This window comes from Acomys minous (assembly GCF_964271855.1).
Source record: "Acomys minous genome assembly, chromosome: 1".
In the NCBI taxonomy this organism is placed as follows: Eukaryota; Metazoa; Chordata; class Mammalia; order Rodentia; family Muridae; genus Acomys; species Acomys minous.
Genome location: NC_140483.1, coordinates 157,545,322 through 157,572,391, shown reverse-complemented (window position 1 = coordinate 157,572,391; position 27,070 = coordinate 157,545,322). Strand labels below are relative to the sequence as shown.

The 27,070-nt window shown below is 41.9% G+C and overlaps 1 protein-coding gene across 1 annotated transcript in view; it reads right to left on the bottom strand.

Annotated features, from left to right (window-relative positions):
• Positions 1-27,070, bottom strand: part of PAPPA (pappalysin 1) — a gene marked incomplete at its 5' end in the record, with an annotated part of 252,028 nt that overhangs the window by 102,851 nt on the left and 122,107 nt on the right. The window contains one exon of the mRNA XM_084793333.1: positions 24,283-24,374. Coding sequence (XP_084649459.1) covers positions 24,283-24,374 — 92 coding nt within the window. The remainder of the gene's footprint in view (positions 1-24,282; positions 24,375-27,070) is intronic.

Here is a 27,070-nt window from a genome sequence, read left to right as displayed (position 1 = left end):
AAACAGGAACTGGTTTAGAGTGGACCTTACCTAGGCAGTCTGATCTCTCAATTTAATCCCATCTTCTCCTACCAAAGAGGAATTCACCATTTCAGATTCATTCGTATATATGTGATAGCGCATTTAGGAATCTGTCCACCCAGAAAGAACACTTGATGGGAACAAAGTCAACCTTGCCTCACTGAGTTTTTACAAGGCAAAAACTTTCTATCCCATTTGGAGGAAATGAGTTTCATGAGTTTGAGGCAGATGGACCTTCTGTATGTGCACAGGCAGCTCGTTGGGCTTGCGTAGATTTCATGTTCAGGTCTTATCAGTATGGAAGGTCAAAATGAACTACTTTGCCCCAGCATCACTGAAGCACACGATAGGACCATCTTTGAGATAGGCAGAGATTGTTACACCCACTTTGAAGGCCAAGTCTAGAGCAGTGTGATTGCTTCTTATTAAAATCTAAGCAAACACTAGAGTAAATCTATTGTGAAAAGTTCCTCCTCTTGAAATCAGAACCCTGGATTCAAGCTATCTAATGATCTGACTCAGATTATTGATTAATGTTATATATGACATTTCAGCTTTCTAAATCTCATGCTAACTCCTCAGGGCTTAAGGACCTGGAGCAGGCATTCCTAAGTGATAGGGTCACTAATGACGTCTCCTTTGGGGGCGGCGTGCTCACCATTAAGCTGGGTGGGGATCTGGGGACCTATGTGATCAACAAGCCGACCCCAAATAAGCAAATCTGGTTATCTTCTCCTTCCAGTGGCCCCAAGTGCTATGACTGGACAGGTAAGAACTGGGTGTACTCCCACGATGGCGTGTCTCTGCACGAGCTGCTGGCCAGGGAGCTGATTGAGGCTTTAAACACCAAACTGGACTTGTCTTCGTTGGCCTACTCTGGGAAAGGCGCTTGACCACCTGCCACATTCAAAGACATCAAAAGCTATCAGGCAGAGACCTCCAGCTTCCTGCTGTAGCTGAGTGACTGGTTTCCCACGCCTGCCTCTGAGGATGGTCACACACTGTGTGACAGCTCTGTGAAAAAAGTGTGTTACCTCCCCCCCCCAAAAAAAGAAAAGTGTACTGGTATTGGATAGGGCTGAAAAGGATATAAAGATGTGAGAGGGGAGAGAGAGCATCCTAATGCAGTTTTAAAAGGATTTTTTTCTCAGTTTTTATTTACATGTTTGTGCCTGCATGGAGTCCAGGGGGCAATGGATCTTCTCAAACTGGACCTCTGAGCCGTTGTGAGCCATCTAACATGGGTTCTAGAAGCCCCAATCCTCTACAAAAGCAGTCTCAGCTTAAGTGTTAAGCCATTCTCCAGCTCTACAAAACACTCTATACATGCATGAAACTGTCCAGAAACAAATTGAAATCAAGTTTTCAAATGCGCATGGTTGCAGCCAGTTGCTGAAGCTTCTTGGAAAACATTCAATAGGGACAGAGCTAGAATACTTTTTCTTGAGCTTCTAGTAACAATGATGCCCTTTTTAGAGACTGTGCCATCAGTGGAGTATTCAATTATGGAAATAAAATAGGATACCATCTTTGACAAGTTGCAGTATTACTTTTGAGGCATCTGTAGATGTTTTCATGGTTTCCATTGGCATGGACTAAGTAGTCTGAAAACTTATTGGAGTTGTCAGTCTTCCACCCTGGTTAAAAAAACTGTAAGAACCACCTGCAGATGGAATGGTGGAGAACTATGGACATAAGTGATAGCCTTGATCTAGGATATAACAAAGAAGAAATGATTCCAATGCACGCTGCTCTGCAATGGGTGGTATTTCTAAACAGTTGTTTAAAAAGACAGCACAGCTTTTGAGACATTGCCTGTGTCTATTTTCAGTGGAGGGAAGAATGATTGGCATTCTAATGCTTTCTTTCCATGTAATAATTACTATTTCCCCCCTATTTCCTTAAGAACAAGAAGAAATAGTATTTTAAATGTTTTTTTAAAGATTTATTTATTTATTTATTTATTTATTTATTTATTTATTTATTACATATACAGTGCTCTGCTTGCATGTACCCCTGCATACCAGAAGCGGTCACCAGATCTCATTATAGATAGTTGTGAGCCACCACGTAGTTGCTGGGAATTGAATTCAGTACCTTTGGAAGAGAAGCCAGTGCTCTTAACCTCTGAAACATATCTCCAGCCCTAGTATTTTAAACATTTTTAAAGATTTATTTATTATTATATATACAGTGTTCTGCCTCCAGGTATACCTGCAGGCCAGAAGATGGCATCATATGACATTATAGATGATTCGGAGCCACCATGTGCTTGCTGGGAATTCAATTCAGGCCCTCTGGAAAAGCAGTCAGTCCTCTTAACCTCTGAGTCATCTCTCCATCCCATGAAATAGTATTTTTAAGCTCAGCTTTTTCTTTAAGAATGGATCTAAGCACAACAAACATGATGTCAAATAATAATTCATTCCAAGAAAACCAACAGCAACAAAGATGCCAAAGTGTGCGATCTTTTGGTCCAAATAATGGTGTCTTGGAAAGGAGGAAGTAGTGATGCTTTAAGCTCCAGTAATTTACATGATGGAAGGTTGGGGACCTGCTCAAGAAGGATATGGTAGTCTGTTTCTTCTGGAGCAGTAATATCTCAATTTAAAGTTGACTTTTTAAAAAAACCTTTATGTCAGGCCCACATCACTGACCCTATATAATTTTATTCAGAAATCAAGGGGAATCTGAGGAGCTCATGTTGGTCTCCGGTTTCCTCAAGGGCTGGCCAAAGCCAATATGAACCTGAAATATCTTCCCCTATTCTATGGTGACAGCTGAACATCCTCCAGCAAGCTGAACAAAATAGAAATGGAAGCAACCCATGTCTGTCTAACCTCACACAGACGCACAATGGAGGACACTTGGGGCAGTCCCTCTTAACTCTTTATACTTAGCCCTCACAGGAACCTCAGACCAAGCTTTAGGTCTCTCCCATTTCAGATCCTTCTCATACAGCAATTAGTAAATGTGACTATCCAGTGTGAATTTCACTATGTTTGAAACATGTCATTGATGCCTACATCATTTGGATATCCTTATGTAGCTTTTAAGTCCTTTCCTAGTCCAGACTCAACTTCCTGGTTTACCCTCAGTTTCAGGCACATCTCTATACTTCTTCTCCAGGACTCACTCTTCAGAGCACCTGAAAGCCTGGTTTCCAGTCTGTGTCTCCAGTTCAAGGACACCTCACCAGCCACTCTATTAGAGTCCTATCTTTTCAGCTCTGACTAGCTCTTATTTTCCCGCATCATTCTTTCCTTTCCCACAGATCAGTAGGAAGAGCACAGTTTATGTCTTCAATATTTAAAAATAAATTGAATACAAAGCTTTTAAATAAATAAAATGCAAAACTTCTCGTTCCATATCTCATTGTTATTCCTAACACCTCAAATTTTACTTTTGATTTATAGTAAAATTTATTAAAAAGAATCTCTTCCCATTCTATCAAATTTCCACCCTATTATTCATTCTTTTTTTTTTTCTTTTTCTTTTTTTTTTTTTTTTTGTCTCAGATCTGGCTTCTGTACTCAATACTCCACCATAGTCAGGTCACCAGTAACCTCAGTGTTGCTGAAAGCAATCATGACACCAGCATCTTTCTTTCACTAGATTTCCTCGAGGTACATGAAGTATGACTCCACTCTTTCCACTTGAAATGTCTCCTCTCTCCTCTCTCCTTTTGTCTCCTCTTCTGTGCTTTCTTCTCTCTTCCTTTCTCCTCCTTCCTTCTTGCATTTTCTCTCCATCCCTTAATTCTGCTAAACCCCTCTCCCTCCTCCATGCTACCAAACCATGCTAGCTCCTTCTATCACATTGCATTTCACACCTACCTTCATCTACGGTCTCTACCATCATTCTACTAAATACTTTGGGACTTCACGGCTAAGTCTGGGAAGTTTTTCCTCCTACATTTTCTGATCCATCCTAACATTTAAATAAAAAATTTAAAACATGTCTGCCAATAATTGCCCTCACCTATGTGGATTTACATATGAATTCTTTCCCAGTTCCACTGGCCTACAATGGAAGTTCTACTAACCATATGGTCAAATTCACGTCCTCCCAGGACCAACAAGAACATTAGTTTCACAACATGTCCCCTTTCTCCATGCTAGAATATAAACATTCTGGCAGCAGAGGCCAAACCCCAACCTTCTCCATTATCTTCCCTATTTGGTTTTCACCCTACCTTGCCACATCACATGCAGGACATAAGCACATCCTTTGGCTCCTTTGCCTGGGGTATGCCAAATAAATGCATTCTGCCTCATGGCCACCATCCTGGCCTAAGCCTTCACCATTCTTGTACTACCGTCTTTTGTATGTTTCCTGACTATTTTTCCCTTTGAACATAGTTACAATGTTCATCTTGAAACAATACATTCCCACATAAAATTTTCCAGTGGTTTCCCATCTTATCATATACAATAAAACCTAAAATTTATATCATGACCTAACAGACAGTTTTATGTGATTGTCTCCTTTTACTATCCCTCCTACTCACAGGTTCTCCTACCTATCCATCCATCTACGCATCTATCCATCCATCCACACATCCATCTACCCATCTATCCATCCATCCACACATCCATCTACCCATCTATCCATCCATCCACACATCCATCTACCCATCTATCCATCCATCCACACATCCATCTACCCATCTACCCATTCATCTACCCATCCCTCCATCTATACATGCATGCATACATATATCCACATAGACTGCCATTTTTTTCACGCAAAAATACTTTATTTCAAATTATCACTGTTTTAGGAACTTAAACTAGACATTCACATTTATTTTCCTTGCTCTTCTTGTGATCTCTTCATTAGTAAAGAGTCAATCCAAAGAACAGTACTATACTCCTCTAGTAAGTACATGGTTGATTTCCTCCACAGCATTCATAATATTAATAAATCCAAAGTTTGAGGGTTGAGATGTAGGTCAGTGGTACAATGTTTGCCTACCATGTTCGAGGCCTTGATATGATCCCCCAGGATCACACAAAACATTTTTATAGAATATTTTTATGTGTTACTATTCCCTAGATCCTTACAAGTTTCACAGAAGTGCACTTTTTATTTTTAGGACCTGTAAAACTGCCTGGTCATATTATGTGGTTACTATTTAATAATAAATAGATGTTATATCTATATGTCTTGATTCTGAGCTCTAGACTGGCTCCAGCTTATTCATATCACATCCTTGGTACTTAGGATACTGCCAGTCTTATAGCAGAAACTCAGTAAATGATTAATAAGGTTCTTGTAGAGTTTTGTAATTGCCATAATCAATTATTTTAAAGTTGTCTCAGCAAACCACGTATAATCGTTTACCTGAAATCTAAGCACATACAAGGCCATACAAGGAGAATTATGAATTTGGGTCCTACCTGAGTTTCCTATTCTGGTTTCTCTTGATGTGATAACATATTCTGAGCAAAAGCGAAAAGGAAGGGTTTGTATGGCTTATACTTCCAGATCACAGTCTGTCATTGAGGAACTTCAGAGTAAGAACTCAAGGCAGGACCTAGAGATAGGAACTGAACCAGTGACCATAGAGGCATGCTGTTTACTGGATTGTTTCTTGGTTCATGCTTAGGTAGCTTTCATAATACAGCCCAATATCACCTACCCAAGGATGGTACTGCCCACAGCAAGATGGGCCATCCTATACCAATTAGGAATTAGGAAAATAGGCCCATAGCCATACACACAAGCCAGTATGATGGAAGCCATTCCTCAACTGAGACCCCTCTCCTCCCATATGTGTGTACATTTGTCAAGCCGACAAAACTTCTGACACTTGGCTATATGTAGCAGGACACTGTCTACAACCAAACCAACAACAACAAAATTAACAAAATGAATCCCAAATCTGATTTCAAGTTTTTCAACAGATTATTCTACATAACAACATTAAGAGAAGTTTTAAATGAATGTCTGGGGCAAGCCCTGGCAAATATTAATTGCAACGTGTAACTCTCTAGCACCAGTAATGTGGTGCCTTGGGTTTCACCATATGTTCTGAATACTCTTCTATTTTCTGCCTTTTGCAATTTTGAAAAGAAATATAATATCTGGACAGAAATGGGAATACATATTGTACTGAAATTTAATAAAGAGATTTGGCAGCCATCTGAATTAGAATTGAAGGTGTCTTGACATCACCTTGAATTTAGTATATTTATTTAAATAGCCTGAAAAGATTATAGAAAGATAGAGGTCTGAATAAATGACAACACATCTAATAGCCCCAAATATTCAAAGTCCAAAATAATTTTCTGTCTACATCTTTTTGGGACTCGAATTATATCTCAGGATGTGAGAGAATGGGGACAATTCATACCATATGAATTGTTAGTAGCAATGAAATAAATGTGAGCATAAGAACAAATGATACCTCTAAGGCCAAGACCTCTAAAATTAGCAACAGGAAATAGCAAAATGAAATTTGGTTTAGATAACCCAAGCTAACAAGTGAGGGGGAGAAGGCTAAATATTGATATGCACAAACTATGCAAAAATGGTTCAAAAAGGGTAACAAAAGACAGCACACTAGAAATAGACTTGTGACTCTCAGTGGTTTGGATGTGATCTTATCACCACATAAAGAAAAAGGAAAAGGGAGAGGAAAGGAAGACAGATGAGGCAGCAGGAGGGGAGAAGGAATGAAGAAAACTGCAGGGGAAGAAGGGAGCAAAAAGGACAACGGAGGGATGGATGGATGGAGGGAGGGATGGATGGATAGAGGGATGGATGGATGGATAGAGGGATGGATGGAGGGAGCGAGGGAGGCCTCCTTTTCCTCCTCAGTACAACTGAGGAGCTGTGTCTGCATGACTTCTGAGCTCTCTTACAGCCCCTGCACTTCCTGAATCTAGGAAGGAAGGAAAGAAGGAAGGAAGGAAGGAAGGAAGGAAGGACAAAGAGAAAGGGGACTCGTCTACTCTGAATGTGAACAGGCTTTTCTTTTTGGGCTGCAGTCTTCCCTTTTGCAGAGTAAACAAGTTAGATCAAAAAGCTTTATAATCTTCAAATATTATACTCTGAAGTTTATTTAGTTCTTGATTCTGTTAACCCTTAAATCCTCAAGTCAGTATTTTTTTCAGTATGAAATCTGAAACAAGAAAATAAAATCCTGGAAAGCTTTGTCTCTGCCTTAAAGTCCTCTTGACTAATAACATATCATCTTTCCATTCATTCTTCTTTTTGTTTTGTTATTAATTTAAAGCAACATTACTTTTCTTATCTATTGTGGAAATTGACTGTAAAGATCTGATACAATAATACTACAGAAAATACTTAAAGATGTCAAAATTTTTAAGTAATATTTTTACATTTTCTTATGGCAAATACTACCCTGAACTCTCCTCCAAAACACCAAATTGCTTTTCCATTTCATTGGTTATGTCTTACTATAACCACTTACCTACTCACTGAAGGATTATCTAAACACATCCCCCAAATACAACATTAACGTTGGCTTCTCTCTACCACTAGTCTACTATACTCCTCTCATAACGTTAACTTGACTCTTCAATTTTTTTATTGTATCATTCAATTTTCTCTAAAAGAGCAGCTGTTCCATGAATATAGAAGGACATGTAGTTTAGTCACCATTATGTCCAAATTCTAGACACAGAAGACCATCTGCATATACATACATATGAACAAATAAAGGTCTTACACTGAAAAGGTCTTCAGTAATTAGACAGCTTATGCACATCCTATTCACAAATGCAGGAACTAAGATTTAGAAAAGCTAAGTATCTCATCCAATACAGCACAGTTAATTAATGGAGCAGTGAGGGTCCTGACTTGGTAGTAAAGGATCATTGCATAAATATTAAGAAAACACAATGTCTGACAAAAATTGGTCATTGAGAATTTCATCTATGTGAGCATAGTGAATGGCCATGCTTGCAAATATAAATATAAACAAGTATGTGTATCTTCCTCAATCTAGTAAAACAAGGAACACATCATTCTGTTACAGCATCCTGGAGATTCCAGCCAACAGAAGCTTCTGAATAAACTGATGTTCTCTGTACCAGTGGGCAAAGGACTGGAGCATGAGTCAGAGTACCACATAAAATCAAGCCATTAACTTTACTCTGGCAAAGCTGGTCATGACTGAGGTGACTGCAGTGTGCTTAGGGTCCCTATGTAGTACAGTAGCCAGAGTATCAACACGGGCCCCTCCCATCCAGGACCCTGATTGGTCTGGCTTCCCTCAAAGACCATCCTCCTGCCATATGGTTCAGAAAAGTCCAAGAGAATGAGGCATTCAAGTCATGGCGTCCTCCATTTGCAATCCAGTAAGACATATTGCAGTGTTCAAAGATTAAGAGCCAGGAGGGAGGCAAGAATCACTACTTAGTAAGTTTTTTCTTCCTTATATGCCATGCAGGACAATATTCAGGCTTTAGAATAGGATTTTTAAGTCAATTAGAATTTGTGTATTTATTTTTAAAATAATTTTATTCTTAAAGGCATTGTATATATGTCTTTGCATTCTTTCACTAAAAAAGGAGAAGAAAGACAAGAGGGAGTGAGAAGAGAAGGGAATATTGGTCCTAAATCTAAGGAGTAAACTGGCACATTTGGACATAGAAATCAAAACCATTCCCCTTTTTGGTCAGAAACAATAAGGGTCATCATGACTTTTCATGTTCAAAACAGCTTCCAAGAAGCCATGGTTACTCTGAGGTCAGTTTCCACCAACTGTAAGAAGGGCTTGTCTAAACAAAAACAAGAGATTGCAGACTGCATTGCTAGCGACTGATTCCAGAACACTAGGCCAGAGATGTACCCTCTGGTCCTAGCTGGGTGGACCATGCCTTAATAGCCCAATTCTGGGCTACAAGGAGCTGTACTGTAGTCAGAGAATGAGGTCAAGAATGAACATCTTCCACTAAGCAGTATTCATTCACGTACCCAAATATCTAATTTGAAAAGGAGGGGGCTCAGAAGGACGTGGGAGAAAGCTGTCTTTCAAGCTTCAGTGGGCCTGAAAATGTAATCAGCTGCCTCAGACCCTGAATTATATGCATCTCCTATTTTCTGACAGACTTGGTGATAATTGCCAGGTGGGATCCTGTCCCTAGTTATTTCTGCCGTATTCTCACCGTTAATGCCTTCCCATTCTCTGAGCCAGGCAGATTGATACTGGGCCTTCTCCTTGAGGGACCATGTCCACCCTCACAGCCTCACCTCTCCACCTGGACAGGGGGCTATGTTTAATGTCCCAGGTGCTTTTCCTATGACTGGCCTCATTTATCTTTCATTCATAGCTTAACCAGGCATACCTTCTGGAAACCTTATCTGGTGTTCCTTCTGGAGAAAAGCTAGTTGCCACCCCTTGTTATATTTCTATAGCATCCCTTACTTGGCCAATTAAAGCACATTTAGTACATTTGCTAAGTAAATAAGGGAACGGTTTGCTAAGTGCCAGACTCTTAGTTAAATGTTTCAAATACCCACAATTGCTTAATCCTAGTCGATCTCTTTGTAGTGACCGCTATCTTTATCCCATTGTTACAACAGGGAAATTAAGGTTCGAAGAAGTAAACTGGCAGAATCAAGGCTCCAATCCGTACTAGCTTGATTTTAAAATTAAAACTTGCCTGCACGCTACTTCTGCATCTTTTGTATCTTTTGGAAAAGGATATGGATACAGAAGAGAAGGGTATTTTGTGTGACAGGCAGACCCGTTTCTGTGGGGGCTGTGCTGTGATTTTGTGTCACTTGGGGGCTCCCAAGTCTGAGGTACCTGTGGAAACCTCTTTGTAATGATCAAGAGCCTTCAGTTCCAAGTCATTTTCCTTATCAAGAAACTGTTGAAATAACGACTAACTTTCCAGATGTTAGGAAAACGAAATGACAAGACCAACTACAAGCACCCATCCCACGAATCTAGCACTTGGGAGAAAAATCTACCGTAACAGATCAGTAGCCTCCGTTTTCCTGAAGAAAACTCTCAGCCCTTAAGGCCTCGTGCTGCACTTAGACTGCATAGGTTCAATAACTTGGCTAAAAGGGGAATCTGAGTTTTTGTTGGCAAATGATTGAACATGCCGGGCCCAGACTGCAGGCCCACAGTCCATTAGGGAATTTACGAGGCGCGCTGGGGGCCTTCAGCTCAAGCACTCCCTTCAGACACAGTACTTACAAAGCCATCAATTTCCTTAACAAAGGGCATTGGCTTAAATGCCCCTTAAAGCAGCGCTATTTACTGAGTTACCCACTTCCTTTTGAATTCTCTGCCTGGGGGGTGGCATGCCTGCCGTTCTTTTTAACTACTAGTTAATTAGGTTTTCTCCCCCAAAGGAAGCTGGCCCAGGACTGTGCTTGATATTCAAAAGCCGCTCAATTTGGGGTTATCTGAGAGTCCTACAGGTAATCTAAAGGACCACTCAATGAACTGAAAGTCCTCAAGAGTTTGGGCTACTGTTAGCAGAGGGCTGGGGAAGGAAAGGCATGCTTGCACCTAACTCCTTCTTTCATGTAGATAATATAAGGGTCAAAGAGGCTTTAAAGACAGATACTTAGAAGGCCCTCTGTAGCTTCCTGGAACTTAGCTTAGTAACAAGGCCATTGTTTGGATTAGGAGACAAAGGTAGTTCCCATCCCTGTTTTTTTCTCACATTCAGGAATTGTACACTCATATCACAGCTTTAGGGTCACCACCACTCTGAGCCATGTAACGTCCCTCTTTAGGTAAGAGGAAAAGTCCATTAAAGTCTGCCGGGCTCTGAAGAATAGGAGAGTTCTGTGACATGTCAATTCTTAAGAAATAAAACTATCTCATAAGAAATATACCTTTCTTTCATTCATTTATTTTTCTATTTACTAATCCCACAAATTACATGCCAGATACTAAGCTAAATCCAAAGGCACTGGATGAATTGAAGCTGGGTCCTTAGGACTCAGTTCCCAGTGAATGAAGCAGGAGGGTTATATGTAAACTTTGACTGCATCGTGTTCTGCTCTGAGGGGTCTGGTGCTGCATGAACATAGTGGGGGGATCATCAGCTTAATTTTAGACTACTTTGAAAAGAACTCCTGTTAGGAGGCAGCTATATCTCTCTCAAGAAGCAATGCATGGTGGGGAGGACTTTTCCAGGGGAGAGGATACTGTGAGTAAGTAAAAGAATATTTACAGAAAGGAGGAGGAGGAGGAGGAGGTGGTGGTGGTAGAAGATACAAAGTAAAATAAGATACTGGAATAAAACTTGCAAATTAGTGTGTCAAGCCATACAGGTCTTACTTAGCTTGAAGACTATGTTAATAAGGAATTTTGATAATATAATGAACCAAACTGCCTACATGTTGGTCAAGAAAGCCACCATGTTGAAAAAAAAGAGAGAGAAACTAGGTTCATTCTTGTTTATGATTAAATCTCTGCTTTTCAAAAATTGGGCTATGCCATGCCTCACTTGTAACCTTAACTACAAATGGTTATATACTGCCTGTTCCAAGAATTGCCATTCTGTCTTTGTTTCAAAAAGTTCTTACAACCACCTTGCAATCCTGCCTTTGTTTCAGGAGATTGCTATGACCATCTTGCAATGCTACTTTTGTTTTCAAAGTGTTATTATGATTACTCTGTTATGGCCCCCTATTTGCCTGGAAAACTCCCCATTTGGAAACCTCCTACCTTTGACCCTTATCTTGCCCGTGGTCAAGGTGGACCTCTCAAACCCCTTGTTAGTGAAATGCAGCCCATGTATATGAATTTTTAAAAAAAAGGCTTCTTTAATTAATTTGTCGAGGATGATTCGTGTTAATGATCTTTCTCCTCACATCTTTAAGATTAACATTTTCCTCAAAGACAATGCAAAGCCATTGTAGACATGCTCCAGTGCAGAGGGACAAATAAGGTGCTTATTATAGAAAAAAATTGTCAGATTGGGGCTGACAAAGTGAAATAACTGGGAGTCTGTGGGAGCTCTCTTGCCACATGTTAGACAGGCACTGCAATGGGCCTTTGGTAAAACAATGATAGTTCTGAATATGGAGAGAGGTTGACTTGGGAGGAAATACTGATTTTTGAAATTAGGTTGGAATGGTAATTATTGGAATATAGGCAAAGAGAAAGGTAGGGGAAATGTGGGTGTTTCTCGCAATTCTTTTTAAAATGTTTCATTAGTTAGTGAGGCCACCAGAAGTGTTGGGAAGAAAGCTGGTAAAGCTTCAAATTCTCAAATCCAGGTAGAGAAACTAGACATGTGAGTCTACAGGAAGAGTGGGAGACCCAAAGTTGGACAGTAGTTCCATAGTACTTGCTTCAAACATGCAAGGCCTGGAGGGGGCCTAACTGGACATAAAACATCTACTCTGAATCTTGGTTCTCAAGGGATGACTCTGGTTAAAATCTGAGAGTGAGACATGATCCCACTCTGGTCTTTAGAAAGAAATCTGTGCAAAGTGAATAGAAAAGTAAGGAAAACCAGAAAAGGATGATACTTCAGAAGCACCTAGAATTATTTTTCAGAAAAAGCTACTCAAGTATAAGTTTAAAAACACTTAGCATCTTTTGTTTAATTATGGTGTTTAGTAGAATCCCTTCCATAGCCTCCTTGTGTGGTGGATATTTCTCACCCTTGCTCTCTACCAGGGAAAGGGTGTTCTGTATTTGTGAGTAAGAGCATCACTATTTTAATAGACAGAATAATTAGTATTTATTGATCACTTTCTGGCCCCATGCAGTGGCAGCAGGGTATGTAGAGTTTGTAGCACTGAACTGGCATGGTGAAAGTTGCTTAATGCGTGAGCATTGCATACATTCATTAAGCACGTTAATGGACAGATCATAGCAACCCTCTGAGGTAAAGAACATTGTTACCCTATCTCACATAGAGAAAGATGCTCTAAGACATGGGACTGGAAAAAGAGGGGGCTCCCATGCTTCAGGTTCAGGCAGCCAGCTACCCTCTATGTTGGTGCATCCTCTGGGCAAAAGAGAACAGAAACAAAAGGAAAGAAAAGCTGGGGATTCAAGCAGTTCGCACAATGTTTTCCACAGTAATGAGGCTAAACCCAAGTTATGTGAGCGGTTTTGGACTGCTGAGTGGAGAGATGGCTCTTGCCAGGATGTTCACATCTCTGCCAATGGCAGTTGATAGTTTAATTTAAACTTATGGATAATTTGGGCCGGCTTTCTGACTGGTGTTGAAAGCTAAAATCACTCGGATTTCTCATCAGGTCAGCTTGCCAAAAGTATATTGTTGGCCCTTGAAGAGCATCCCACTCAGGAAGGTTGTTGTCTTAAAATATTGATCCAGCCTGTTGTGCTTCTGCCTAGAAACCTTAATCATCACTGGACTAGACACCCAGCCCAGGCCTCCTGTGGAATCTTGCCTTAGGATCCTCTGGGACTTGTATATTTACTGTCCCTGCAGAAGGTCCATTTTGGACCTTCATGGTCCACAGAATCGCTCTTGTTCTCCTCTGAGTCCCATTGTCCAGAATGGTTCCTAGACTCACCAAGTCCAAACAGGAGCTTTTTCAGGCCTCTGGGCAGTCTTCTCCATCCACTCTTACTGTCACTGTTGAAGGCCTGCTGCAAAGGTCCGTGTGAAGCATGAAAAACTTGACACACATGGCAGGTGCCTCAAACAGACTCCTAGTGTGAGATCCTCACATTGATTTCTAGGTGTTGGGCGCTGTCCGAGGAAACAGAGAAGGCAGCTTGGAGTAGAGCTTAGTCTCATAGCTGCAAATACTGGTACAGGGCATTTCATCTTTCTGTTTAGCAAGTTAAAATGAAAACCTGGTCCTTTAATGATTATTATAATTTCAATTTTATTCTTTGCTAATTTCTCTTTGGTCCTTAACCAGTGGCCTCCCAGAGTAAGTGGACATTCAGTTGTTTCCTGTGTTAAGTATTTAATGATCTGTAACTAGACACTTCAGATGGTGTTTCTTAAAGAGACCCAGGGATCCTTTTGTTATGTGAAGTCTGTATGCTTCCTGCATTGTTTCCCCTTCTCATTATTTGTTTGCTGTTAGGCCCTTAGGCTCCCTAGAGTACACACTTTATTAGATAAACCTAAAGATAAAGATGTAACGTAAATTAACTACTTCAGCCTGGGGGCTCAGGAGCCACACTTTTAGGCCCAGAATACCATACTGGTGAATGAATAAAAATCTTGAGTAAATTATTGAACCTCTTTGTCCTGATTTCTCTATGCAGAAGACCTTTATAATGTTAATATTGCCTTATAGGATCCATGTCATTAATTTAAAAGGATGTAATAAGAAAAATCATTTATTTAACTTAATATAATTGTGTTAAGCATCTATTTTCTGTATTATTATGACTTTTGCTAGGAAGAGTGAAAAAGACAGCATCAATCAGAAGGCCTGCCACTCTCATGGAAAGCATCTGGGGACTCTTAATTTCTCAGTGGAGCAGACTTGAGTTCAAATCTCAACTTCACCACTTAAGACAGTGGTTCTTAACTTTCCTAATTCTCTGAACCGTTAATACAGTTCCTCATGTTGCAGTGATCCATGGCCATAACATTATTTTTGTTGCTACTTCATAACTGCAATTTTGCTACTGTTGTAAATTATAATGTAATATGATGTAATACATTTTCTAATGGTCTTAGGTGACCTCTGTAAGAGTCACTGGCCCTTTCCTCCCAAAGGGGTCACTACTGACAGGTTGAGAAATGCTAACTTAAAAGTGCCTGCTTTCCAACAAAACTACCTTGCGTCTCTAAACTGCTATAAAAGTGGAAACATGGCCTCCACAGTCCATAGTCTTGTGAAGATCAGGAAGGATGTGTGGCAGCAAGCCTGGCTCAGGGAGCGACACTTGGAAAAGTTTGTTCCTCTGTGGTCATTTCTCAATTCCATAAATATTTACTGAAGGGAGGTCACTTTCCCCCAAATTGCTCATACATTTGGGAAGTTTTCTGTGTCATCCAGAAAGAGGTCACCATAATGCTTGGCTGCCAGGGGCACTGTAGGTCTGAGAAAAGACACATCAGTGGGCTTTCCTGGGACATCAGTGTTGGACCTTCCACAGGTGTGCTCAGGCACAGATGCTGTCGGAACCTTTAAGAAGGGAAGCCGTACGGGCTTTGGTGGCCATTGCTTCTAGGTACAAAATGTCACATGTTGAAATGGATCCGAGAGTGGCTGGCTAGAGCTGGTGGATGGGAATAGAGGAGTGCGTCTTTGCTCAAGGGTGAAGGGACAGATGTGTAAACAGAAATGTAGGGCACCAATGTTTAGAAGAGGTGTATAAAATATCTCTCTCACTTGATAGCCTATGACCATACAATGGGGGAAGAAGTCCCCCTCAGTCTTAGACCTAGGGGACGGGTATAGGGTGAAAGTGGGAGGGAGGGAGGGAGACATGGGAGGATACAAGTGATGGGATAACAATTGAGTTGTAATCTGAATACATTATTAAAATTAAAAATTAAAAATCTCTCTTTCTCTCTTTCTTTCCCCTTCTCTCTCTGCTTTATACCTCCTCTATTCCTCTCCATCTTTTCATTCCTCATCTACCTGCCTCAGTCTATTGCTATTTTTACACCTATTGTCCATCAGTCTTCCCAAGCATCAGCTAGCTGTGAGGAATATCTTCAGTACAGCGACAGATAGCAGCTGTCCGACTTTGTAGATTATACAGGGCTTTCATTGGAAGCACCATAGCTCCTTTGCAGTGGCATTCTGTTAACAAAGGGCACAGATATATTTCAATATGACTTTATTTGCCAAAACTGGCAATGGGTTGGCTTTGGTCATAGGTAGGGATTTGCTGATCTCAGTCTGTGCAAGACTGCAGGAGCCTATTGTAAGGAAGGCAGAGTACAGATTACACATACAGGCTACCTTCTCCTTCCCTCAGGCCATAAGTAACCAAAATCCTCAAAGGACTTGAAGAATCTGTTCCTGCAAGGTGAAGTCATTGGCTTTCCTTGTAATCCTCTATGCTGACTCGCTTTTCACACTGCAAAAGCTCCTCCTGCCTTGATCACTAATCTGAGCTTCTTGTAAGTAGTCTTGGCTATCACCCCACACTGTAACCTCCTAATATCTAGCTTACTTTAGACCTGCCAGTTTCCATGGTGCAGGCTTTTAAGGAGTCACTCTTGACTCCTCCACATGAGAGACTCCTTGGCTTTTTCTCTACAACCGTCTAGCAACTTTAAAGTCGTTGTCAGGAGCATATTCCAGTGCCCTCTCATGGCCTTACTTGCACGCTGCTGCTTCCTTGAAACAAGCATAGCACGTGGCATAAAAGTGGCACACTCAATAGGAAGTGACGGAAGGAAGGGTGAGACCCAGTAGGCAGTTTGCACCACCTTCAGCCTGGATCTGAGTGCACATGTTAAAGCAAGCAGCTGCTCTTTCTTACACAGTGAAATTTGCACATCACCATGACTGTCCATTTATCATTTTATTTTAAGCACATTACTTTTCTCAAAGAACAAAAGAGAGGATACAATTAGGATTATATTTGTCACTTTCTTAATATTTCAATTTCCTCCAGGGCACTTCCTTCAAGTGGAGATCAGAGCTCATGAATATTAAATATCTATTCCAACTCAACATGGACTCCAAACAACAGAAGAGAGCCATGGCCCAGGTGAAGGCCTTGATACCAGTTCCAGAGGCTTCTTTCCTCATCAAGCTTATCAAAACCATAAGTGTACATATATACTTCAAGGCAGATGGATTTCTGGTCACTTTCAGTACAGTAAAAAGGAAGACATTGTTTCTAACTGTCCAGATTCACCTGCCAGTATTCTGGCCACATCAAAGTATGGTCTCTGCTCCTTACATTTAAGAAAGCTTCAAGTGGGTTCCCTGATCCTGACCCTGCCTGAAAGTCAGGAAGCTGACCCAGGGCTGAGGGCTAGAATTCCTCCCTGCTGGTCACAGGTCTCCTGTTTCTTTTCAGTCCGGCTTCACTGGGAGTAGTGGGCCTTAGGCCATGGCAGATAGGCAAGCTTGATCTTAAGGAATACTGACTTGAGACCTTTGAATGCATTCCTCAGACCTCCCAGTTGAGGACTCAGATCTTTGGTCCTGCCCACACGTCAGCGTTCCGCCCCATTGCCTCCTTTTCCTGCTCTTTTGTGCCCTCAGTGACCCCTTTTGACCTTCGGGGTAAAAAGAATTCCTTTCTCCTCCTGGAGCCCTTGTTTTAAGACTGAACAGTTTAAAAACAATAACAATGTGGCACTTTGGTTCTAGAAGTTAGACTCCAAAGGCCCTTGGGGTTCATCTAACTCATTGTCATCCCTTGATGACAATGTGTGTGGGAAGGCCTAGTTACTTTGCAAAAGGTACCAACCACAGTGATTCAGTGTCAGGATGCAGCGATCTGCCTCAGAGGCAGTCCTGCCACAGCTGTACCATCTGCTTCAGCATCAGTCCATTCTGAGATACAGAGGGATGAGGAAAAGGAGCCCATGAGCTGCCCTCAATCCTGCTAAAAACACTCTAAAGAATTATGGCCTTCAAAATGGTGTCCATTTCCCAGAAGAGGAAACTGAGTCTCAGAGGCAGTACAGAGGTACCAATGGCATCCCAGATAGAAACCTCAGGCTCCAAGCTCCCCAAAGCAGCTACAACAATGGGATCCAACTGAGTGCTATTTTCTCCCTATGTTACACGTTAGAAAGCAATGTGGCTAATTGGGAAAAGAGAAGGCTTGGGAACAGAAGGTCCCATCACTGAGTAGTTTTGTTATTTGTTTGTTTGTTTGTGGCAAAGACACAAGAAGGACATGTTGTGCTCACTTTCCCCTCTTCTGGGACTCAATAACACCAAACAGAAATACTAGGAAATACTTTCATGCCCATCCAGGTATTGGACACAGTCTTTGGTATTTGAACTCTTCTCTGATCTACCTGGTGAGACACTTTCAACAATTCACCAAAGTTTCACTCGATGCCTCTATTTTCTGGTCACCAAAATGTGTATGACTACTCTGGGGAGTTGAAGGACATCCTATTTTCCACAATGTTTCTTAGCACAGTACTGGTGGAGTTAGGCTTGTGATAAACGGATCTCTGCCTGATAGGCACACAGGTTGGCTACTTGCTGCAAATTCCACTTCTGATTGTAGTTGCATGGCCTTGGGCAGTATACATAGCATTTCAGTTTTATCATCTCCCAAACTGGTGATGACTTTGCTTTCGAGTTGCTGGGAGCTTTGGTAAAACTGTTAAATAAATCATGTTAATAATATATTTTTAAAAATGTACACTCATATTGAGCTACCTGGTGTTTGTCACCAGTATAATTGCTGAACATAAATGAAATCTTTTCTGTTTGTACTGCTTTGGAGGGCAAACTCAGGGTAAACTACCTGCCCTGGATTGGCAAGTGTGTTTGGTTTTCAAAACTCTAAGAAGTGATGACGAAAACTAACATATTTTACTGATGAGAAAACTGAGGCACAGGTTTAAAACGTCTGCACCAGGTGTTCACCCAGATGCCATATTGGTAACTACGATGCCATCCGATGCTCTGCTAGTGCTGTGCACATCCACACTCCATCATCATCACTGACCCCCTTGTATATCTTCCTCTCTTTATTTTTATTTTCTTTTTAAAGGCTTGTCTTTAAGCCAAATAAAGCACTGTTTTAGGAAAGTCTTGTAGGGGAAAGTTACTACATTCTTTTACAGAGGAAACTGTGAGTGAATCTAGGCAACTAGCAAAGTTTGATTTTGTTTCTTGCATTAGTTTTTTTTTCCCTAAGGTGAGAGGTGGATTTGTCCATTACAGCTACACATTGTTTAAAAAGAAAAATACTAATTAATGCAGCTGCCCCCAGAACTCACTCCCCGACTCCCTCTCCTCCAGCATGAGATACTGTTGTTCCCTTTTCCTCATTGTTGTTCTAAACTCTCCTCAGCATATCCACCAAGAAGACCCAGCGATTCATCTTCTTGTTTTCCTTTCTCGCCTTGGCTCAGTGAGGCCAGGACAGTCTGACAGACGGGCCACAGGCCAGGTGACCCCCTGCCCTCCCAGCAACTGGTGGCAAGGCAGATTGATCTTCAGCCCCCTACCCCTTATCTACCTCACAGAGAGGGAGTGCTAATTGAGTCACTGACCCTGGCTCTATACAGAGGTGGAGACTCCCTGTCAGGGAAGAGAGACAAAATGATGCTGAAAGCTGCTGTGGGAGAGAGAGGAGCTGGGAGGAACAGAGAGACACAGTGGGAGTGCCTGCAGGCCTGGGATGCATGCCGTGGGAGTCTCTGTGACTTTGTTTTCTTGGCTATATATCAGCCTCAAGCAAGATTTGAATCTCCTCAAGCCATCCTAGAGGAAGTAGGATTGCTCGGTATTACGTGGATATTGAAAACGTAAAGAAGCTTTCACAGAGTGAGACACTGAGTTCCAAGGTGCTGAACTGCACAAGGTCTGCCACTAAACTGGGTATTATCTGATTGAACTATTCAGAGCTACCCTAAAGGGCACACGGTGGGAGATGAAGACACCGGTGTTGCATCTCCTGAAAGGGCTTAATATGTCCTCTCTGAAGTTAGCATGTCCAGCTTTGGCTCAAGATATATGACTAACTTCACCCCCTTTGGGGGATCCTGCACATTTTGTCTGACTAATTTGTCCATTACCTTTCCTCCTTCAGCTTTTATCAGCAGCCTGTCTGTAGTTTATGACTCAGTGCCTTAGAGACGAATCCCCGTGGCTGCTGAACAATGCCTCCAGCCAGCGCCTGCTGGGGGAGTTATCACTTCACTGATACCATGGTTTCTAAAGGAAACCCCAGGCCTGGTGTGTGTTATAGTTCCAAAAGGCGGAAAAGGGACAAGATAATTTCCACATTGCAAGGGGGATTCATTCGGCATTTCTCAAGAAGTCTTGTGGGCGGTATTTGTTTATTAAGAAAGGTACTATGTGCTGGGCCACTAGAGCTCTGGGGGTGGGAAAGTGGGAAAGGGAAGTCACCAGAGTGTTGCACAATAACACATTGGCACCTTGGGAATACTTCCGGATGTGTGGGCTTCTGAAAAGTGAAGGGGAATGCCCCCATAAATCTGTCACCCACCCTCACACTGCTGTTACTGGCTCAGGGAAACAGCTCTTCTAAGTGGTCTGTGATGACAAGAGTGGTGAAGAAAGGCAGCAGAGGAGGAGGAGGAGGAGAAGCAGGAACGGGGCAATGGCAAAAACTAAGATGAAGACAGGAGGAGACTGAGGAGGGAAAACTGGAAACGAAAGGCAGAAGAAAGGAAGGAAAGTCATTGCAATGACAAAGTTCCAAAGTAAAAAAAAAAAAAAAAAAAAGCAAGGTCCTTTATTTAGTCTGTAGGTAGCACCATGCCTCTGTGACCTTGGGTCAGTTGAGACATCATAATAAATCTCAGCTCTCACATGTGCGATAAGAGCCACATGTAGGCTCATATTGAATAAAGCTGCATAATATAGGACAGCCCCATCCAGTACTGTGGTGCTCCATAAAGGACTGGACTGCTGTGGTTGATACTTCTTCCTCCACACAGCCCACCTTCCCACATTCATATGGGGGATGAAAACCTAGCTTCAGGAAATGCTACTAAACTTTCGCTATCTTTTCAGGATATTTTTTTCAGTTAGGAGTTTAATGTATGACCAACAAAAACCAATCTTGGTTAGCATAAGCAAAAGAAATAAAATAAACCATCTATTTAAGACACCCAATACCCAATGGGAGGCTTTCTCAGAGGGCTGGAGACAAGGAATTGCATACCTTGAAGGCAAATTTCAGCTAGAAGCTCTGGCCCTGGGACTACCTTTGGTAAGAAATAACACACCTGGTCCTTTGTCTCCTTATCTGTGATGCTAGTTGCTGTCTCTAGTACTTTGGATACTCCCTTTTCCTCCATCCTCACCAAAATATACTCCATATTGGCTTCTAAATCCCAATTAAGGGTTGGTTGTCTGTTGAGGTAGAAGGTAAATCTAGGCTGTGAGGACCCACTCAAGCTGCAGAGTGACTTGGGGAAGACACTTGGGTATTCAACTGCTCTAATGAGAATTGTTCTCTACCTCACTGGGACAATGAGTCTGATTCCCCAAATCTAGGAACACATCAAAATATTGTTAGATATCTGTCACAGACAAGCCCTAGGTCTTCTACGTTTTCTGGATAAGAATGCCAAGCCTTAGTCAACATCATATATCCGAGTGAATCCGAGTACCTTTTACTGAGGCCGATTTTCTTGGCCACTACTTTTGACACACAGCATGATGAGAAGAATGCCCACTTCAGCAAAGCCTTTTCCAACCCTACAGTCTCACTTCTCTGAGTCATTAAAGTTATTGGAAGTGTGTATGTGTGTGTGTGTATATGTGTGTGTGTGTGTGTGTGTGTGTGTGTGTGTGTGTGTGTGTGCTTGTAAAATTCTCTGCCTATACTTGAGCAGTTTTTGCTAAAAAGAAAGTTTTTCAGACTCAAGCTTTGGAGTTTGTATTGGAATGCAGTCCCTGGGAGCTGATGTCTTAAGATGAGACCTATTTTGTCTGGAATGTCTGTATAGAGATATCTAGACAGTGTCTACCATGGAATTCTACATGGCTTGTCATGAGTATAGCTGATGCCTTTAACACAGATCTCAGTCAATATCAAGAGAAAGAGAAAGACTTTAACAGTATCTATATATTCCATTCCATCAAATTAGTATATAAAAATTTTCATGATGGTAAAGTCTCCAATCAAAGCTTTTTAAATCAGGAGCAATTAAGAGACCCCCACTTTTTTCCTCAAGTAACTTATCACAGTAAATATTCTGTCAGACTCTTTTTTTCTTTGCATGTTTGATGTTTGTTTGAAACAGGGTTTTTCGGTGTAACAATGCTGGCTGTCCTAGAATTTGCTTTCTAGACCAGGCTGGCCTGAAACTTACAGAGATCTGCCTGCCTCTGCCTCTTAAGTGCTAGGATAAAGAAGTCCATCACCACACCTGGCCAGACTCTGGCTTTAAGTACAGCTTAACCCTGTATGCTTATCATCTACCAAAAGCATTCATTACTTGTTTTGTAAAAGTGATCCATAAAAAGTTATTCAAAGAGTAATAGCTCAGACACACGCCTGACATACAAAAGGTGTTCAGCAGATCCCACCACCCACAGGTCACATGGAAGCTAGTGAAGATTGTGTTTGTAAAACATATGTTTGTAAAACTGAGAAGGAACCAAGTCTCATCTTCTTGACAACACCCTTTTCTTTATCTTTTTCTTCACATACATTAGAGAACATTTTGAAAATTTCACATCCTGATCATTCAGTTTAGTCAGAGCAGGAGGATAATTGAAGACCCCAAATGCAAGGGAGACTGGTTCTAGACTCATTACTTAGTCCAATTCTAGCAGAGTCCTTCAGTTCTACCACTCTATATTTAAAATTCAGTTCATTTCCTAATAAGTGGCCAATAATACCCTATTATCTATCTATTCTCTGCACCAAGCACCAACATGCAAAGAATCAAGTAAAGGGAAAGATAGTATTTTAGCGCATAGGATCTTTACTTCACTAACTCAACTCTGATGCATCAGGAAAGCTGTCAGCCGTAGGAATGAGTTTCGCTGTGGTCTCTCAAATATAAAAATATGAGTTCTGGTTTGTGGACTGTAGTTCGCTGACACTTTTCTGAAAACATCTTTCTAATTGCTGTGCATTGTTGAATAGTTCTAAAGCAACATAGTACAGGAATGACATACCCTGAGTATCTATTTTAGGACGTCCACGTCTCGCATCCCATTTTCACCAGAAACTGCATCCAGGGGATTCTAAAGTCACATGCCTCATTCACATTAGCAAAACAGGTAAGTATTCTTTGGTACACACTGGTGATCACTGAAGGTTGGCAAAGGTGAGGAAGGTTAGGTCCAAGAAGCGTTTATAATGATGAAGAATTCATCCACACACCCTGGCGATCACACAGCAGAAGGGTAGTTTCTCAGAGACCTCACCTCATCATTTCCAATTAGAGGAGGTGGACTTAGGTCCAAATCTAGTAAAGCTTAGCATTCCATCTAGAGCTTGATTCATGACTGTAATTTATGTTTCCTCCTGCCACAGCACTTGACTAGTTTAGTAATCATCATCTTTTATAATGGGTCCCACTCAACTCTCAACATGGGAGAAAGTTTTCTGGGTGGAAAAAAAAAAGCCAAAGTGTTGCCTAAAACTTGCCAAGTCCTTCCTCATTCTGTGTCCTCCTTCTTTTCCTAACCACAGGCATTTGCATAGCATCTCCATTGTGATGCTCGGCTCCCACTTGGAGCAGAAGACAGATAGTAGGTACTCTATCAATATGTTCAGAACATAATACAAGGTAAATGATGCATTTTTTTTTACCCTCATGGAGCTCAGTCTACTTAGGAAAAAGAATGTCTAAGCCCAAACCTTTAATGCGCTGCAGATGCAAAGATGCGATGACATCTCTTTCCCTGTAGTCTCCTGGAAAACTGCCTTTCAGTGAGAAATCTTCCCACCACGGTTTTCATCCCCCTCTGTAGCAGCCCACTCCCTTTTCAGATAGTGCACCTCTGTCCTTTGTACTTGCAAATGAATTGTGATTAGTTTTCACCTCCAGCCCAAGGGATTAGCCAGAGGACCTTTGATCTTCAGGTATCGATTTGCATCTTAAAGGAAGCATGACCTCATCTGGGCCAGCTCAAAATTCCATCCCTGCCCCCACCCCCTGTCTGTTTACCAGCCCTGGGGCTGGACAGGGCCTCCCAAGTGGGGCTGAAACAACAAGATAGGCCAGACTCTTTGAGAAAGCGGAGGAAAAAAACGTTTCCCACCCGACTTGGTAAAGGTGGGAAAAGGGGGGTTTGCTTTCTAAGCAGGGACAGGTCTGCTATTTGTCCTATGTTGCCGATCCCAGAGACTGTGCAGTTTGGGTCTGAAGCAAACACCCAGGGAGCAAGTAGATCCCCCAACAAGGAGCTGTGTATAATAGGACAAGCAGAGACCCATACAAAATCAAGGCGATTCTCTCTTCAGCCTCTGCAGATCAGTGTGATTCTGGAAAACACTTTGTAATCACCTCACCTTTTGATATTTCCCACTCTGAAAGAACAATATGCTATGGCAATAGTGATCCAGGACAGCTGGTGTATTTCTTCATGCTCATGACAGTATGTGGCGCATAGGAGATTCTCGGTACATGTGAAACGAAATTTCATTTAGGCATAATTGGTATTTTTGTAATTGGCCAATCAGTCAAATCCAAAGACATGTCAAAGACTCACCAATGCAGTTGAAGGAAACTTCTTGCTGGCAGAAAAGGGAGCAGCCGTCACCATTGATCTTATTTTTATCATCGCATTCTTCTCCTTGGTCTCTGCACAATGGATACAAAAGGGAAATATCCTAGGTCATTTTCAGAACTCAGGCTAAGCAAGAAAACGTATTCACATGAGTCATGAAAGATCACTCAAGTCTCTTTCCCTGACTCAGTCTAGTTCCTCATCAACATGAATTCAGCAAAAGGTATAGATTTACAAAGTCTGATTGTATTAGCCTTAGTTGTATTTTTATGACAAAGAACAGTTCTGCTTCAAAACTGGCCATTGTATTGACATTTCTCTGTGTATATGCATGTGTATGCTTGTGTGTGTGTGTGTGTGTGTGTGTGTGTGTGTGTGTATGAGTATACACATTCATGTGAGTACCTGTATATGCATACATGTTTACAGGTCCATATATATGGGTGTACATATGTGGAGGCAGCAGGAGAGCCTTGTGTGTGATGTTACCGTCAGGAACAGTTTAGTTTTTGATACACCATCTCTGATTGGTCTAGAGCTCAGTAGCTGAGCTAGGCTCACTGTTCAGCAACCCAGGGATCCAACAGTTTCCACCTCTGCTGTGCTGAGATTATAAGCAAACAACAGCGTGCCTGTCTTTAAAGCAGGTTTTGCGGGTCAAACTCAGGCCCTTATGCTAGCAAGGCTAGCACTTTTAGCACTGAGTAAAATCTTACTCCTTTGCCCCCTCCACCCCCTTGTTTCTATGGCTTTGGCATCCAAACCTCTCCCAGTCTTACATATGCATCCCAGTTCCAGGTAAGCATTTTACCATTTGAGACATTCTCCTGCCTTCATCCCTTTTTTCTTTTTCAATCTGTAATCTGTTCATTCATTTTACATTCCGATTGTAGCCCCCACCCTTGTCTCTTCCGGGTCCTACCTTCCCTCCCGCATGCATCCCCCCTCCCACTCCCGTAGTCCTTAGAAATGGGGAGCCCTCCTCCCCTATCATCTGACCTCAGCCTATGGAGTCTCAATTAGACTATCTGCATTCTCTTCCTCTGTGGCCTGAAGTGATCAATGAGTTGGGCACCAGTGTCCATGCAGAGGTAGCCCTTACTCGGCATATGAAGGGACTCACTAGGAGACTGTACTGCCCATAGACTACAAACTGACAAGACAGTGTTTAATAAGAATTACATAGCAAGAGGAGCAAATTACAAATCTCTGGCCAGCTCTGGTTCCTAACATGTCTTTTTAAAAAGAAATCACACTGCTGTCTATAATGGTATTTGTTTTAATTGGAAAGGGTGGAAAAGTTCAAAGTCCTCCAACCTTCACCCTTCCTGGTGAGGACATGCTCCTCTCTCCCTCCATATACCAAAAGACTCTTGGTTTTTCTCACTCACACCCCCAGGCTTAGTCATGTCTTACTAGAAAGCTTTACTGCCTCCACTGAATGTGTCATTTCTTGCTGCAGAAACAAGAAGGCCTGCTCTTCTTGCAGTTATTTGCATCACCTAATGATGACTTTGCAGAGGTGAAAATGGCCAGAAAATGAACACTGATTTTCTTCCCCCTTCCCTTAAACGAGGCTTTGGCAAAAAGAAAGAAGAGCAAAAACTGGAAAACTAGATAGACTGTTGCTTTCTGGAGAGTCCCCATCCTTCTGGAAACAGAAAACTTAAGCTTACAACCACATGCTCCAAAAATAACTGCCTGCTCTGAGTAAGTCCCTTGGCCGGTCTAGCTGATCTTCTAATAAGTTTAAATCAACTGACAGCAACTGTAACGGAAATTTCATTCTTCAGTCACAGTAGCCACATGTGGCCCCGTCCACTCTGTTGGATAGCACAGAATAAAGTCCACTGCTTCCGAAATATTTATTGTATGGTGGTCTTGTCGATGCCCAGCCTCAGTTTCTCATGTGCTATAATGGAGATATTTAAGCCTTCTCCTTGGCATTGGGTAAAAACCCGCAGCATGATTTAAAGTGTGTGTCGTGCTGGGTAGCACCTAGCAGATGCTGAAAGAGGCAGTTCCCATTCCTTTTTGGCCTTGGGGGGTCTCTGTAGAGTATGTGGCAGCTGTCCCTCCCTCTTCAGAGACCAGCTGGGAACTGTCACAGCATGGAACAGGTCTCAGACTTTTCCTTTTACCAGGGGCAATTAACACCAAGCAATGTTTGTTGTCTTTAGGAGGTGTCAGGATAGCAGGATAGGGCCTAGCAATCAATCCTTAAGATGGCCTAGGCTGTTGCATCAATCTCCAAAGAGCCACCCAAGTTCTCTCCTGCCTGAAAAAAACCACGAACAATGGAGTTTGTACTCTTAGCTGTCCTCAGCGTTCTCTGCCAGTGAATCTCACAGGCTTGAAAACAACAATGACCTTCAGCTTCTTAGCTTTTTCATGGGTTACGTATGGAAGGCACACACCTCCTGCCCGCCCCGAGTCTGGACTGCTTTCCTAATCCACAAATAACAATTCCAATTTGCCTTCCATCACCACCCAAACAGTACATTCTATTGGTTTAAACAAAACATTAGGGTCACCACAGATCTCTTATGGGCATGATGATCATTAGAGTGAGTAGTTCTGAGAAACCTCCTTTGACCTCTCAGGCTGAACTGAGTAGGCATCCTTCTCTGTGTTCACAGACATCTTGCTTCTTCTATCACAGGACTTGTCAAACTGTCTGCCGCTGCTTAACACTGGAGCACCTGTAGTAGTAGGCTGTGAGATGCCAAAGGAGGGGGCCAATTTTTCATCATCTTAGCAGCCTGGTACC